General features: G+C 45.9%; 1 protein-coding gene across 1 annotated transcript in view; it reads left to right on the top strand.

Moving 5' to 3' along the window:
* The window catches only part of LOC135054929 (gastrula zinc finger protein XlCGF17.1-like), a 29,873-nt gene extending 12,601 nt beyond the window's left edge, over nt 1–17,272 (top strand). Inside the window, exon 3 of the mRNA XM_063958421.1 lies at nt 12,650–17,272. Coding sequence (XP_063814491.1) covers nt 12,650–13,605 — 956 coding nt within the window. The 3' untranslated portion in view covers nt 13,606–17,272. The remainder of the gene's footprint in view (nt 1–12,649) is intronic.
* Nucleotides 17,273–17,651: the final 379 nt, after the last annotated feature.

Here is a 17,651-nt window from a genome sequence, read left to right as displayed (position 1 = left end):
TTGAAGGGGCGGTGCTTTACTATGAGAGGATCCAGCAGCTCACTAGCGCCATTTTCCCTCTGCAGCGGACACGGACGCTGCCTGACAGGGACACGCAGCTCTTCCGGTGTGACTCCAGATTACTTCAGCGGTACCAGGGGGTCATAGCAGGAGGGAGAGCGATATTAGTGTACTTAGTCCCCAATTTGGGTATTTAGTCTGTGACCTGGCTAAGCTTGGCATTCGCGATAAGAGCGCTGTGGGCTGGCTCCAAAATACTGTGTTTTCCTGGAAGGGCTCTTTGTGCGTTAATTGTGCTTTTAACCTTTCCTGTGTGTGTGTGTGTGTGTGTGTGTTGTCACATTTACTTTGTCAGGCACAGTGTATGTTTCATGTACGGCAGAGTGTTCCTCTTCCCCATGGAGCTCACTACTATGTACTCAGTGTAGAACACCTTCTCGTGCTAGCGGGGCTGGATTCCATTAAAGGAATTATTTCCAATATCTCTAATAAATTGTCCCGCAATGAGAAAGAGACGCAATACTTAAGACAGTATGTGGATGAGATTATGAATAGAGACTCGGTCCCCAAACAAGCGTCTCAGTCCCTTGCCATTTGTCCACAAAATGAACTCTGGCCCGTGTCCTGCAGTCTTACTCTGACGCTGAGGGGTCAGACATGGAGGAGGGAGAGGTGGATTCAGAAGGGGGGGACGCTGCTCTGTCAAAGGGAATACAGGCTCTTATAGAGGCTATCAGAGATGTGCTACAAATTCCAGATAAGGTGACAGAGGAGTGTGAGGAATTTTATTTTAATGTAAAAAATAATTCCTCAGTCACATTTCCTGTGTCAAAGGAATTGAATACCCTGTTTGAGGAACCGTGGGTAAATCCTGATAAGAAATTTCAAATCTCTAAAAGGTTGCTCTCATCTTTTCCTTTTCCTCCTAAGGATAGGAAAAAATGGGAAAGTCCACTGATAGTGGATGTATCTGTGTCCAGGTTGTCATGGAAAATTGTGTTACCCATCCCTGGTGCAGCGTCCCTGAAGGACGCTGCTGATCGTAAGATTGAGACTACACTCAAATCCTTGTACACAGCGGCTGGGGTGGCTCAGAGACCCACTATAGCGTGTGCGTGCATTACTAAAGTCATTGTAAATGTTTGGGTAATCTTATTGAAGGGTTGGATTCCTTATCTAGGGGGGAGATTGTGTTACAGGACTCTGCAAAGTTTATGGTGGAAGCCATAAAAGAAGTAGGTTTGCTTAATGCACGCACCACTGCTATGGCAGTGTCAGCACGCAGGGGCTTGTGGTTACGCCAGTGGACTGCAGACTCTAGAAAAGGCGTGGAAGGCCTACCCTTCACAGGAGAGGCCTTATTTGGAGATGAACTGGACAAATGGATCTCCAAAGCTACTGAGGGTAAGTTCACATATCTTCCTTCTGCAGCTCCCCCAACCAGGAAGGCCTACTCAGGGCCTACTCTACAGTCCTTTCGGACTGCCAAGTTTAAGGGCAAAGTCAGAGGATCTTCTACTGCCACCAGAGGCGCTAGAGGTAAACCATGCAAACCAGCAGCTGCCGGTTCTCGGAAACAGAGCTCCAGTTCTGCTTCCTCAAAGCCTTCTGCATGACGGTGGGCCGCGTGGCCTGGAAGACTGGCAGGTGGGAGCCCGACTTAAGAATTTCAGTCACATCTGGACAACATTATGCCAGGATCTCTGGGTCATAGATCTTATTTCCCAGGGATACAGACTGGAGTTTCAAGAACTCCCACCTCACAGATTCTTCAAATCGGGCTTACCAGCTTCACAAGAGGCAAGTATAACCTTACAGGATGCCATTCAAAAACTGGTGCAGACTCAGGTCATTGTTCCAGTTCCACCTCATCTGCGCATAAAGGGGTACTACTCCAACTTGCTTGTAGTACCGAAACTGGACGGTTAGGTGAGACCGATTTTTTTTTTTTAATCTAAAATTGTTGAACCCCTTCCTTACGAGTGTTCATATTCAAGATGGAGTCTCTGAGAGCGGTGATATCAGGTCTGGAGGAGGAGGAATTCCTAGTGTCTCTAGATATCAAGGATGCGTACCTTCACATTCCGATCTGACCGCCTCACCAAGCTTATCTACACTTTGCAGTACAGGACTGTCACTACCAGTTTCAGGCCCTGCCATTTGGTCTCTCCACAGCACCGAGGGTGTTCACCAAGGTGATGGCAGAGATGTTTCTCCTTCGCAAGCAGGGAGCGAACATTATTCCGTACATGGACGATCTGATAAAGGCACCATCCAGGGACAGGTTGTGGGACAGCATTGGTCTGACAACCAGACTTCTCCTGGATCACGGGTGGATTCTAAATCTTCCGAAATCTCATTAAGAGCCAACTTGGAGGCTCCCATTTCTGGGAATGATAGTGGACACAGAGTCGCAGAATGTTTTTCTTCCGTTGGAAAAGGCATTGGTAATCCAGTCGATGGTTCGGGATGTCCTGAAGCCAAACCGGATATTGGTGCTTCTATGCATTAGCGTTCTGGGGAAAATGGTGGCCTCTTACGAGGTGCTTCAGTACGGAAGGTTTCATGCGAGGCCCTTCCAGCTGGATCTGTTGGACAAATGGTCCGGATCACATCTTCACTGGAACCAGAGCATCCGTCTGTTGCCAAAGGCCAGGATCTCCCTTCTGTGGTGGCTACAGACTTCTCACCTAATCGAGGGCCGAAGGTTCAGGATTCAAAATTGGATTCCGCTAACCACAGACGCAAGTCTCAGAGGTTGGGGAGCGGTCACCCAGGGGGTGCAGTTTCAAGGAAGATGGTCAAATCAGGAAGTCGTCCTTCCAATCAACAATCTGGAACTCAGGGCTGTATACAACGCCTTTCTGCATGCCTCATATCTTCTTCAAGATCAGGCCATTCAGGTTCAGTCGGACAATGTAACGGCAATAACGTACATAAACCAACAGGGAGGAACGAAGAGCAGAGCAGCAATGTCAGAGGTATCAAGAATTCTCCTCTGGGCAGAGGCGTTGTCGGCGGTCTTCATTCTGGGAGTAGACAACAGGGAAACAGACTTCCTCAGCAGACACGTCCTGCACTCGGGGGATTTGGACCTTCACCTGGAGGTGTTCAGGTGCGTGACACATCGATGGGGATGTCCACAAATCGACATGATGGCCTCTCGTCTCAACAAGAAGCTCAAGCGGTATTGTTCCAGGTCGACAGACCCACAGGCAGTGGCGGACGCTCTGACAATTCCATGGGTCTAACAGATGGTATACGTGTTCCCTCCACTTCCGCTGATCCCAAGAATTCTGAAAGGAATAAAAAGGGAAAGAGTTCAAGCAATTCTCATTGCTCCGTATTGGGCAAGAAGGGCCTGGTACGTGGACCTTCTGGAGATGCTCCTGGAATATCCGTAGCCTCTACCTCTTCGTGAAGATCTCCTGCAACAGGAACCGTTCGTCTATCAAGACTTGACACATCTTTGTTTGACGTCATGGAGGTTGAACGGCTGATTCTAGCCAGGAGAGGGATTGCTGACAAGGTTTTCCCGACTAGGGGCCTAATTCACAGTTGATCACTGCAGCAAATTTGTTAGCAGTTGGGCAAAACCATGTGCACTGCAGGTGTGGCAGATATAACATTTGCAGAGAGAGTTAGATTTGGGTGGGTTATTTTGTTTCTGTGCAGTGTAAATACTGGCTGCTTTATTTTTACACTGCAATTAAGATTTCAGTTTGAACACACACCACCCAAACCTCTCTCTCTCTGCACATGTTATATCTGCTCCCCCCCTGCATGGTTTTACCCAACTGCTAACAAATTTGCTGCTGCGACCAAGTCTGAATTACCCCCTATGATCCAAGCCAGGAAGGGGGTAACTTCTAAACATTATCACCGTATTTGGAAGAAATACATCTCTTTTTTTTTTTTTTTTTTTACATAATTTTTTATTGAAGCAATATATGCAATACATACATAAACATTCCTTGTAATTCAAATTTTCAGTAGAAGGGTAACATAAAAACAAAACTAGGGAGAATACAGAAATACATCTCCTGGTGTAAGAGCAGAAAATATTCTGCTGTGGAATTTCATCTGGGACGTTTTCTGCTGTCGGATGTGGATGTGGGCTTACGTCTGGGCTCCATAAAAGTCCAGATTTCGGCCTTGTCCATTTTCTTTCAGAAACAGTTGGCGTCTCTTTCTGAGGTCCAGACGTTCTTGAAAGGGGTTCTGTACATCCAGCCTCCCTTTGTGCCTCCCACGGCACCTTGGGATCACAATTTGGTGCTGCAGTTCCTCCAATCGGACTGGTTTGAACCTTTTACAGGCGGTAGACGTAAAATATCTTGCGTGGAAGACCGTCACACTGTTGGCCTTGGCTTCTGCAAGACGTGTGTTGGAACTGGGGGCATTGTCTCACAGGACTCTGCAGCAATTCCTTCCGAAGGTGGTGTCCGCGTTTCATATCAACCAACCTATTGTGGTTCTGGCTGTTACGGACACCTCTGCTACTTCAAAGTCTTTGGATGTTGTGAGGGCTTTGAAGGTGTATGTAAAGAGGACAGCTCGTCATAGGAAATCCGACTCGCTGTTTGTTCTCTATGATCCCAATAAGATTGGGTGTCCTGCTTCTAAGCAGTCCATTGCATGCTGGATCAGGTTCGCTATCCAGCATGCTTATTCCACGGCAGGCTTGCCGGTTCCGAAATCTGTTCAGGCCCACTTGATTAGGTCGGTGGGTTCTTCTTGGACCGCTACCCGGGGTGTCTCGACTTTACAGCTCTGCCGAGCAGCTACTTGGTCAGGTTCGAACACGTTTGCAAAGTTTTACAAGTTTGATACTTTGGCCTCTGAGGACCTTCAGTTTGGTCAGTCAGTTCTGCAGGAACCTCAGCACTCTCCCACCCGGTTTGGGAGCTTTGTTACTTCCCCATGGTACTCAATGGAACCCCAGTATCCTCTAGGACGTAAGAGAAAATAGGATTTTAATAACCTACCGTTAAATCCTTTTCTCGTAGTCCGTAGAGGATACTGGGCACCAACCCGGTGCTTCGTTCTTCCTGCAATGTTACTTGGTTAAGTATTGTTGTTTGGTTCAGCTGTTGCTGTTCCTGTTTCAAGTTTGGTTAGCATGGCTTTCCTCTTGTTTGTGTGTGCTGGTTCGAATCTCTCACCACTATCCTTCTCTCAAAGTCTGTCCGTCTCCTTGAGCACAGTTTCCTAGACCGAGTCTGGTAGGAGGGGCATAGAGGGAGGAGCCAGCCCCCACTATCAAAGTGCCCATGGCTCCTAGTGGACCCGTCTATACCCCATGGTACTAAATGGAACCCCAGTATCCTCTACAGACTACGAGAAAATGATTTTTTTTTTTTTATTATTACTTATCAGTCAGTAATACAAAATAAAATGAACAGGTTATATAAAAGAGCAAACATTATCAAATATAAATGCTGTGAGCAAAACCACGTTTTCCAGAGTAACCTGTATGATACAGAATAACTACATAATACAAGAAACTGACAGCAATAAGGGAGCACACAAAGAAAAGAAAAAAAAATGGAAAAAGAAAGAGAGCCTGACAGCCCAGAGTTCTACAAAACTAAGGGTATGTATGGGGCTGTCTAAACAATAGATGCCCAGCCAATCTCACATTTCCACTTTCTGTAGTGATTTATAATTATCAGATTCTTTGTACACCAACCAGGGGTACCAGGTCACTATAGAGGCCAAGAAGGAGATAGTAGCCCATAATCATAGTGTTCTATACGAGCACACCATTCAGTCATGGTGGGGACAGCGACAGACTTCCAGTGTACGGGGATGACCGCCTGATGTTCTCACCTTGCAGGTTGTGCAGAGAATGGTTCTATAGAGACGGCCTCTTTTGAAGAGGAGTGTAACATGTTTGGTCTATTTTCATGTCTTCTCATGATGTCTTTTTATCTTTCTCTATTTCTCTATCGTCCTAAGTGGATGCTGGGGTTCCTGAAAGGACCAGGGGGATAGCGGCTCCGCAGGAGACAGGGCACAAAAGTAAAGCTTTTACAGGTCAGGTGGTGTGTACTGGCTCCTCCCCCTATGACCCTCCTCCAGACTCCAGTTAGATTTTTGTGCCCGGCCGAGAAGGGTGCAATTCTAGGTGGCTCTCATAAAGAGCTGCTTAGAGAGTTTAGCTTAGGTTTTTTATTTTACAGTGATTCCTGCTGGCAACAGGATCACTGCAACGAGGGACAGAGGGGAGAAGAAGTGAACTCACCTGCGTGCAGGATGGATTGGCTTCTTGGCTACTGGACATGAAGCTCCAGAGGGACGATCACAGGTACAGCCTGGATGGTCACCGGAGCCACGCCGCCGGCCCCCTCACAGATGCTGAAGCAAGAAGAGGTCCAGAATCGGCGGCTGAAGACTCCTGCAGTCTTCTTAAGGTAGCGCACAGCACTGCAGCTGTGCGCCATTTTCCTCTCAGCACACTTCACACGGCAGTCACTGAGGGTGCAGGGCGCTGGGGGGGGGGGCGCCCTGGGAGGCAAATGAAAACCTTTAAAAAGGCTAAAAATACCTCACATATAGCCCCAGAGGCTATATGGAGATATTTACCCCTGCCTAAATGTACTAAATAGCGGGAGACGAGCCCGCCGAAAAAGGGGCGGGGCCTATCTCCTCAGCACACGGCGCCATTTTCTGTCACAGCTCCGCTGGTCAGGAAGGCTCCCAGGTCTCTCCCCTGCACTGCACTACAGAAACAGGGTATAACAGAGAGGGGGGGCAAAATAAATGGCAATATATTAATATAAAAGCAGCTATAAGGGAGCACTTAATCATAAGGCTATCCCTGTCATATATAGCGCTTTTTGGTGTGTGCTGGCAGACTCTCCCTCTGTCTCCCCAAAGGGCTAGTGGGTCCTGTCTTCGTATAGAGCATTCCCTGTGTGTCTGCTGTGTGTCGGTACGTGTGTGTCGACATGTATGAGGACGTTATTGGTGTGGAGGCGGAGCAATTGCCAAATATGAGGATGTCACCTCCTAGGGGGTCGACACCAGAATGGATGCCTTTATTTGTGGAATTACGGGATAGCGTCAACTCGCTTAAGCAGTCGTTTGCCGACATGAGGCGGCCGGACACTCAATTAGTGCCTGTCCAGGCGCCTCAAACACCGTCAGGGGCTGTAAAACGCCCCTTGCCTCAGTCGGTCGACACAGACCCAGACACAGGCACTGATTCCGGTGGTGAAGGTGACGAATCAACCGTATTTTCCAGTAGGGCCACACGTTATATGATTTTGGCAATAAAGGAGATGTTACATTTAGCTGATACTACAGGTACCACTAAACAGGGTATTATGTGGGGTGTGAAAAAACTACCAGTAGTTTTTACCGAATCAGAAGAATTAAATGACGTGTGTGATGAAGCGTGGGGTGCCCCGATAAAAAACTGCTAATTTCAAAGAAGTTATTGGCTTTATACCCTTTCCCGCCAGAGGTTAGGGAGCGCTGGGAAACACCTCCTAGGGTGGACAAAGCGCTAACACGCTTATCAAAACAAGTGGCGTTACCCTCTCCTGAGACGGCCGCACTTAAAGATCCATCAGATAGGAGGATGGAAAATATCCAAAAAGGTATATACACACATGCAGGTGTTATACTACGACCAGCTATTGCGACTGCCTGGATGTGCAGTGCTGGGGTAGTTTGGTCAGAGTCCCTGATCGAAAATATTGATACCCTGGACAGGGACAATATTTTACTGTCGTTAGAACAAATAAAGGATGCATTTCTTTATATGCGTGATGCACAGAGAGATATCTGCACACTGGCATCACGGGTAAGTGCTATGTCCATTTCGGCCAGAAGAGCTTTATGGACACGACAGTGGACAGGCGATGCGTAGAGGAGTTATTTGGGGTCGGTCTATCGGATTTGGTGGCTACGGCCGGGAAATCCACCTTTCTACCTCAAGTCACTCCCCAACAGAAAAAGGCACCGACCTTTCAACCGCAGCCCTTTCGTTCCTTTAAAAATAAGAGAGCAAAGGGCTATTCATATCTGCCACGAGGCAGAGGACGAGGGAAGAGACAGCAACAGGCAGCTCCTTCCCAGGAACCGAAGCCCTCCCCGGCTTCTACAAAAGCCTCAGCATGACGCTGGGGCTTCGCAAGCGGACTCGGGGGCGGTAGGCGGTCGTCTCAAGAATTACAGCGCGCAGTGGGCTCACTCGCAGGTAAATCCCTGGATCCTGCAGATAATATCTCAGGGGTACAGGTTGAAATTAGAGACAGAGCCACCTCGCCGTTTCCTGAAGTCTGCTTTACCAACGTCCCCCTCAGAAAGGGAGACGGTTTTGGAAGCCATTCACAAGCTGTACTCTCAGCAGGTGATAGTCAAGGTACCTCTTCTACAACAAGGGAAGGGGTATTATTCCACTCTTTTTGTGGTACCGAAGCCGGATGGCTCGGTAAGGCCTATTCTAAATCTGAAGTCCTTGAACCTGTACATAAAGAAGTTCAAGTTCAAGATGGAGTCACTCAGAGCAGTGATAGCGAACCTGGAAGAAGGGGACTTTATGGTATCCTTGGACATCAAGGATGCGTATCTCCACGTTCCAATTACCCCTCACACCAGGGGTACCTCAGGTTCGTTGTACAAAACTGTCACTATCAGTTTCAGACGCTGCCGTTTGGTTTGTCCACGGCACCTCGGGTCTTTACAAAGGTAATGGCCGAGATAATATTTCTTCTTCGAAGAAAAGGCGTATTAATTATCCCATACTTGGACGATCTCCTAATAAGGGCAAGGTCCAGAGAACAGCTAGAGATGGGTTTAGCACTATCTCAAGAGGTGCTAAAGCAGCACGGATGGATTCTGAATATTCCAAAATCCCAATTAATGCCGACAACTCGTCTGCTGTTCCTGGGGATGATTCTGGACACAGTTCAGAAAAAGGTTTTTCTTCCCGAAGAAAAAGCCAAGGAGTTATCTGACCTGGTCAGGAACCTCCTAAAACCAGGAAAGGTGTCTGTACATCAATGCACAAGAGTCCTGGGAAAAAATGGTAGCTTCTTACGAAGCAATCCCTTGCGGCAGATTCCATGCAAAGGGATCTGTTGGACAAATGGTCAGGGTCGCATCTTCAGATGCACCTGCGGATAACCCTGTCGCCGAGGACAAGGGTATCCCTTCTGTGGTGGTTGCAGGAGGCTCATCTATTGGAGGGCCGCAGATTCGGCATGCAGGATTGGATCCTGGTGACCACGGATGCCAGCCTGAGAGGCTGGGGAGCAGTCACACAGGGAAGAAATTTCCAGGGAGTGTGGTCGAGCCTGAAAAAGTCTCTTCACATAAGCATTCTGGAACTAAGAGCAATCTACAATGCTCTAAGCCAGGCGGAACCTCTGCTTCAAGGAAGACCGGTGTTGATCCAGTCGGACAACATCACGGCAGTCGCCCATGTAAACAGACAGGGCGGCACAAGAAGCAGGAGGGCAATGGCAGAAGCTGCCAGGATCCTTCGCTGGGCGGAGAATCACGTGATAGCACTGTCAGCAGTATTCATCCCGGGCGTGGACAACTGGGAAGCAGACTTCCTCAGCAGACACGACCTTCACCCGGGAGAGTGGGGACTTCATCCAGAAGTTTTCCACATGCTATTAAACCGTTGGGTAAAACCAATGGTGGACATGATGGCGTCTCGCCTCAACAAAACACTGGACAGGTATTGCGCCAGGTCAAGAGATCCGCAGGCAATAGCTGTGGACGCGCTGGTAACACCTTGGGTGTACCAGTCGGTATATGTGTTTCCTCCTCTGCCTCTCATACCAAAGGTATTGAGGATTATACGGCAAAGAGGAGTAAGACTAGTGGCTCCGGATTGGCCAAGAAGGACTTGGTACCCGGAACTTCAAGAGATGGTCACGGACGATCCGTGGCCTCTACTTCTGAGAAGGGACCTGCTTCAGCAGGGTCCTTGTCTTTTTCAAGACTTACCGCGGCTGCGTTTGACGGCATGGTGTTTGAATGCCAGATCCTAAAAGGAAAAGGCATTCCAGAAGAAGTCATTCCTACCTTGATAAAGGCAAGGAAGGAAGTCACCGCGAAGCATTATCGCCGTATTTGGCGAAAATATGTTGCGTGGTGCGAGCAGCGGAGTGCTCCGATGGAGGAATTTCAACTGGGTCGTTTTCCTACATTTCCTGCAATCAGGATTGTCTATGGGTCTCAAATTGGGATCTATTAAGGTTCAAATTTCGGCCCTATCAATATTCTTCCAAAAAGAATTGGCCTCAGTCCCTGAGGTCCAGATTTTTATCAAAGGAGTACTGCATATACAGCCTCCTGTGGTGCCTAAGGTGGCACCGTGGGATCTAAATGTAGTTTTAGATTTCCTCAAATCCAATTGGTTTGAACCACTAAAGAATGTGGATTTGAAATATCTCACATGGAAAGTGACTATGTTACTGGCCCTGGCTTCGGCCGGGAGAGTATCTGAACTGGCGGCTTTGTTTTATAAAAGCCCTTATTTAATTTTCCATTCGACATAGGGCAGAGCTGCGGACGCGTCCGCATTTTCTCCCTAAAGTGGTATCAGCGTTTCACCTGAACCAGCCTATTGTAGTGCCTGCGGCTACAGACGACTTGAAGGACTCCAAGTTGTTGGACGTTGTCAGAGCCTTAAAAATATACATTTAAAGGACGGCTGGAGTCAGAAAATCTGACTCGCTGTTTATACTGTATGCACCCAACAAGTTGGGTGCACCTGCTTCTAAGCAGTCGATTGCTCGTTGGATTTGTAACAAAATTCAACTTGTACATTCTGTGGCAGGCCTGCCACAGCCTAAATCTGTTAAGGCCCATTCCGCAAGGAAGGTGGGCTCATCTTGGGCGGCTGCCCGAGGGGTCTCGGCATTACAACTCTGCCGAGCAGCTACGTGGTCAGGGGAGAACACGTTTGTAAATTTTTACAAATTTGATACCCTGGCAAAGGAGGACCTGGAGTTCTCTCATTCGGTGCTGCAGAGTCATCCGCACTCTCCCGCCCGTTTGGGAGCTTTGGTATAATCCCCATGGTCCTTTCAGGAACCCCAGCATCCACTTAGGACGATAGAGAAAATAAGAATTTACTTACCGATAATTCTATTTCTCGGAGTCCGTAGTGGATGCTGGGCGCCCATCCCAAGTGCGGATTATCTGCAATACTTGTACATAGTTATTGTAAACTAATTCGGGTTATTGTTTAGGAAGCCATCTTTCAGAGGCTCCTCTGTTATCATACTGTTAACTGGGTTTAGATCACAAGTTGTACGGTGTGATTGGTGTGGCTGGTATGAGTCTTACCCGGGATTCAAAATCCTCCCTTATTGTGTACGCTCGTCCGGGCACAGTACCTAACTGGAGTCTGGAGGAGGGTCATAGGGGGAGGAGCCAGTACACACCACCTGACCTGTAAAAGCTTTACTTTTGTGCCCTGTCTCCTGCGGAGCCGCTATCCCCCTGGTCCTTTCAGGAACCCCAGCATCCACTACGGACTCCGAGAAATAGAATTATCGGTAAGTAAATTCTTATTATTTATGCTGTACTTCCTACTCATGGTAGGCAAATGTTCTGTGCAGTTCTGAATAAAAACTGGTACCACGGTGGTCTCTGTAGGCCGGGAGCCAGGTATGGCTCTGGTATATTAGATCTAGCTTTAGATATGACTGCATGCTAGTTTGAGCACCAGGTATGGCTGTACATTTTAGTATTGGCATCTGGTATGGCCCTGCATATTAATACCTAGTTGCGTTGGCGTATTTGCAATGTCTGCAGTGTATGCGATACACGCAGTCCAGTGGAGCCTGCACCATATACATACCTCTCCGCTGCATGCAATCTAATAATTGGGAATATGGCGTAGGTGCCATTTTCCTGACGATCTGCATAAGTAAAAAAAAATCACCAGGAAAATGGCACCCACACCATTCTCCTGGAGATCTCTGCATGTGCAGTAGATTCTGAGGCACTATGCCAGTCTACTCCAAGCATGTGCCAACGAGAAAGGGAGTCGTGCGCATGGAGTCTGCAACAGGCCCACTACTCTCTTGAACCACCTTTACCTAGTTGCTTCCTACTTTCTACGTGAATCACATGCTAAATGTGATTCTAAAAGTAAGTAATAATGATATATACGTTTAATGTTCACGCTAGGCTGTTTTAACAGGGCGCCGCCCCCTGCCCAATTTTTTTTTCTTTAAAGGGCAAAATGCACTCTGCCCCTTTTTGCTGCGCCCTGCAAAAAAAGCCGCATTTGAATAGATGCCACGCGCACGAGCATGGCATCTATTCATATTCAAGGGAGAGCTTTGGGGGAAGCCCAGCACCCCCGTAGATACTGGGCACGCCCCACGAGTGATGCAACTGGCTGGGCACACCCCCACTAGTGACACTGAGGCTGGCAGTGCCCTCTTTACGTGCAAGCACATGCCCCCACAGCACCGACGCCCTGCCCCAAAAAAATCCTGGGGGGGGGGGGGGGGAACACTATAAGTTAGCAAAGAAAGTCATGATACATTTCTTTGAATCATTTCCCCAAAGATAAAGCTGTACAAAAGTAGCCTAAAACTAGTCTAATTTAAATTCTACCCATATTCATGAGATAACTTTACTGTATACTTATTGTTTTTGACAGATGAATTTAAGAGCGAGTACAAGTTGGAACAAGATGACATTTCCCTTGGTTTGGAAAATAGTGTGGTAAATGATATAAAAAAGGAAGACTCCGATCTTCAAGAGATTCAAGGGGGTACACCACTGTCAAGCTCTGGCAACGGGACTGTTTTTACAGAATGCGCAGATCTTGTCACAAATAAGACAAATCCCAAAGGGGAGCTGTCTTTTTTGTGCTCTGAATGTGGGAAAAGTTTTGCCAGCAAGTTCAAACTTGGCAGACATCAAAGAATTCACACAGGAGTCAAACCATTTTCATGTCTTGAATGCGGGAAAAGCTTCATCAGGAAGTCCCATCTTGTTATACATCAAAGAGTTCACTCCGGGGAGAAGCCATTTGCATGTTTTGAATGCGATAAGTGTTTTGGGGATAAGTCAGATCTCATAAGGCATCAGAAAATTCATTCTGGAGAAAAACCATATTCATGCGCCGAATGTGGGAAGTGTTTCAGCCGCAAGTTCCATCTTTACACACATCTGAGGATTCACATTGGGCCAGCGATGTACCCCTGTTCTTACTGCGAGGAATGTTTTAGGAAAAAATCTGACTGTGTCAAACATGAGAAGAGCCATACCGGACAAACTGGATTTATATGCACCGAATGTGGAAAATCGTTTAAGCAGGAGTCTCATTTTAGTACCCATTTCCGAATTCATACAGGAGAGAAACCGTTTTCATGTGGTGAATGTGGAAAATGTTTTAGCGATAAGTCTGTCCTGGTTCGGCACCAGAAAATTCACACTGGAGAAAAGCCATACACCTGCCCCATGTGTGGAAAAGGCTTCATCCGCATGTCGCACCTCGTGATACATCAGCGAACTCACACTGGCGAAAAGCCTTTCGGATGCTCTGAATGCGGAAAAGGTTTCCCTAACAGCTCGCGGCTTCTCAAACATCGCGTAATTCACACAGGATAGCTTTTTACTGTTGCTGATCCATTCTATAATTTGTGTGAAGAACAGTAAATCCATGTGTCAGTATATGCTTTGTGTGTGTTGTACAGTATTATATGTGAGACTCCTATAGTAGAGGTGCAGTTCGCATGCTGAAAAAAATAGCTGTAGTTTGTCACTTCCTGGTAGCCATTTTAGAAATGTTGGACATGAGAAAATCTTTTGTATTCCCATCACACATGCACATTATGAAGCAGGTTATGAGATGATTTAGTAACATAGGGCATGATTCTGAGTTGTACATGATTGTTTGTTTGCATGCAGCTCCAATGGTGGGCAAAGTGTGCATGTGCAATGCAGCTCCGGTCAGGGATGTCGAAGCCTGATTGACAGACTGCAGCCGCTTGTGAGTGGGTAGGGTGGTCGTTTCAGAAAACAGGTGCGTGTTGGGCCCAGTTTTCTCCGGATGCAGATTTCCTGGCCTTGGCTGCCGAGTTCGGGGTGGCCATTCCGCGTAAGCTTAGGGTTACTCAGATGGCTGATGGTGATCTGATGGAGCGGCTTCAGATGTAGTACTCGGACCTGCAATGTTGGTAGTGGGCGTCTTTTGTTCTTAGATGCCTCCTGCAGCATAAGCATATTATTGCATCACTGCTGCATCCAAAGATGCAGCAGTGATGCAAATAGCGTCCAACTTGCAATCAGGCCCATAGTGTAATTAGCTTCAAAACAGTCTGCAGATTTGTGTAAAATATGTTTTTAGCTCACATACACTATAATAAACTCTCATGAGGAGGGCCATCTCCACCAGTTTTGCACAACTGTATTCCATATGTGTGATCCCGTGCTTTATATCCCACGGTTATCCTGAGCAGTTGCACAGACAATAATATATAGTAGAAGGCATCAATGGTTCATGTATTGTAGTCTATATTTTAACAGCTATAGGAGGTTCTCCCAGGGAGTTCTTAGTGGAGAGTCGGTCGCAATTAAAAATACAAAGGAAAAACAAAACCAATACAGGTTGAGTATCCCTTATCCAAAACTAAAAACCCCAAATTTGTGGGTCACCTACTGAGAAAATGACATAAATATTATATATATTACTTATATGTGTATGTATGTGTGTGTGTGTGTGTGTGTGTGTATGTATATGTATGTGTGTATATATATATATATATATATATATATATATATATATATATAATATAATATAATATAATATAATATAATATAATCTTCCACCCCGCGCTCAACCCACCAGCAGCAATATGGAGAAAGTCCCTGTTGGTGAACTTTCAAAGAATAACATAAACAAAACACTAACCAATTGCGCTTGGTATAACTTTAAAACACTCGGATTTTAGTATTTCCAGTAGCTGGATATGTATACATAATATGTCATTATCTCGGTAGGAGACCAAAAAATGTGGTATTTTTGATAAGGGATACTCACTCAACCTGTATTATGTTTCTATTCAGAAGACATCACATATACAGTCTATGGGAAACAAAGTTCTCCTTACGTCAAACTATACAATCCTTTAGACTCATCTAGTACTAAATTTGCTTTATCAAATTTGATATGTCAAATAAGCAATAACAGATTTGATTTTGCAATTACTTATTCAACAAAAAATAAGGCAGAAATGAAGAAGCCATGTGTGAAAACATCTGTACACCCTTACTATTTATAGGTAAAGAAGAATATTGCGCCAGATGCTACTAATTGAGTACACTTCATTTTTTAATCCACTGCCATCTCGCTAAACTCCAATCCATCCATAACGCTTCTGTGCAGATTATCGTTCTCTCCAACCAAACTGTCTGCCTCCCCGCCACACCAGGTTCCACACTGGCTCCCCTTCACTTACAGAATCCAATTCATTCTACTCACACTCGCCTTTAAAGGTACCACCAATCTACATCTCTAACCTCCTCTCCCTCCGCGCTCCCGTCTGCTCACTTCGCTCTGCCAGCTCTCTTCCCAATGGATTACCTCATCACACTCCCACCTCCAGTATTTCACCTGTGCTGCTCTCCATCACTGGAACTCTTCTCCCTCTTTTTTTTGTTTTTTAGACTATCCACCTCTACAAAGCTTCAAACTGGCTCTCAAAACCCATGTCCTTCTTATTATAAACTCCCTTCTCCCCTTTTTCCTCACTCACTGACTCACTCATCGTCTGTCACCCATATCTGCCTGGGGATGCCTTCAGAATGTCGCTATAGACATAAGCTGGACAAGAAAAATGTCAACATGGCTAGAATGCGACATGTGGACACCAGAATGTTAAATGTCCATTTTTGTTGTGAACCTTAAGGCTTTTGCACTGTACATCTTATGTCTCACTGTATCTTTTCATGCTGTACATATGTAAGGGCCTGCACACCACTTTGTGGCACCATATAAATGATCGATAATCATAATTATACCCTGATATGTACAAATTCAGATTTGACAGAAGGCGCACGTTTCTTTTCATAGGACTGTTTTTATTATTACAGGCTCACGTTCAGCCTATCCTGAGGCTTTTATTGTCCCCTAGAGCAGTGGTTCTCAACCTCTGTCCTCAAGTAACCCCAACAGTTCATGTTTTCCAGGTCACCTAGCAGTTGAACAGGTGTATTCATTACTCACTGACACATTTTAAAAGACCCACAGGTTGAGCAAATTATTTCACTTGCAATCCTGTGAGGAGACCTGGAAAACATGAACTGTTGGGGGTACTTTAGGACCGCGGTTGAGAACCACTGCCCTAGAGTATATACGTATTCTGGACAACCAAAAGCGGATATTTAAGTGATATATAAGAAGGTAAGTTTCATGGTGCTGTTAGACTTCCTACTTCCAGCAAAACAGAAGGTCAAAAAGCTGAAATGACAGAGCATGTCATGTCACTATCCTTGCTGTGCAATAAATCCCCATGATCCCTGTATGTTAATCCATTATTTTGAAGAGTATTTCTAGCAGATAGAGGACTAAACTTTCTTGCTTAAACTTTGACTTGCTAAGCATTATTTTAATAGTCTCCAGTGATGGTAGTGGCAGAGGACTCCTAGCACACTGGATAGATAACAGTAAGTATACTTCGCACAGTGTACCAGCTCTAGACGTGGACGCAATGTTGTTTGCGGATCTGCTCTATTTTGTTTTGTACTGTGCATGCGTCACATTTGCACTGAGCACATGTGAGATTACATTACTGATGGTGGTCGGCGTGAGGCTTTGGTCACAGAATGACGGACAGTTACTGTTTGTGGGTGGTAATGGGGGTGCTGGGAATCAAACGCAGTCATGTTTAAAGGGGCGTCTCAGTCTGCGACTGCGTCTTTATGCTGTTACAATGACTGGCATTCTGGTAATCGCAGTACAAATCCCAGCACCTGCGGCATTAGTATATTGTCACAGATCCTCTGTGTATAAAATTGTGATGGGATTTGTGTGCAGCTCTGCACCAGGCTCAGTGTTACACAAGCTTTGATGTATAGGTGCTGAATATAGGGATTGCTTGCACTTTAATGGGAGTTGGTCTACTAACGTATCTGGAGACAGCGCGCTTCACAATTCCTTTCTTACCTAACATTATTATTTTATTTGTTTATCAGAACTCTTGTTTCATTTCCATTGCAGTTCAGTGTGTGTATACCTTTACTGTAATAAAGTGTCAGCGTATGTGGTGTGTACTAATACGGTTGCTCTTCAATTGATTGATTTCACTTACAACAGTGGAAGTTTGCTTTCTGTTGACCTCTCTTGTATATTCCCTCCATTATTAGCATTATATGCAGTGTATGTGTGTGTATGTATGTATATATATAACATTTTTTATTTTTTTCTAGATTAGTGTGAAACATTTAGGAGTCAATGTACTAAGCCTTGGAGAGAGATAAAGTACCAACCAACCAGCTCCTAACAGTTATTTTTCAAACCCAGCGTGTAACATAGCAGGTAGGAGCTGATTGGCTGGTACTTTATCTCTGTCCACTTTACCACATTCCAACGCTTAGTACATAAACCCCATAATGTGTTTCACATCAAAATAAGGAGCTACTGTAGTGCTCTTACC

The sequence above is a fragment of the Pseudophryne corroboree genome, chromosome 3 (assembly GCF_028390025.1).
Source record: "Pseudophryne corroboree isolate aPseCor3 chromosome 3, aPseCor3.hap2, whole genome shotgun sequence".
Lineage (NCBI taxonomy): Eukaryota > Metazoa > Chordata > Amphibia > Anura > Myobatrachidae > Pseudophryne > Pseudophryne corroboree.
Note: the sequence above shows the minus strand (reverse complement) of the source record. Positions and strands in the feature narration are given on the sequence as shown.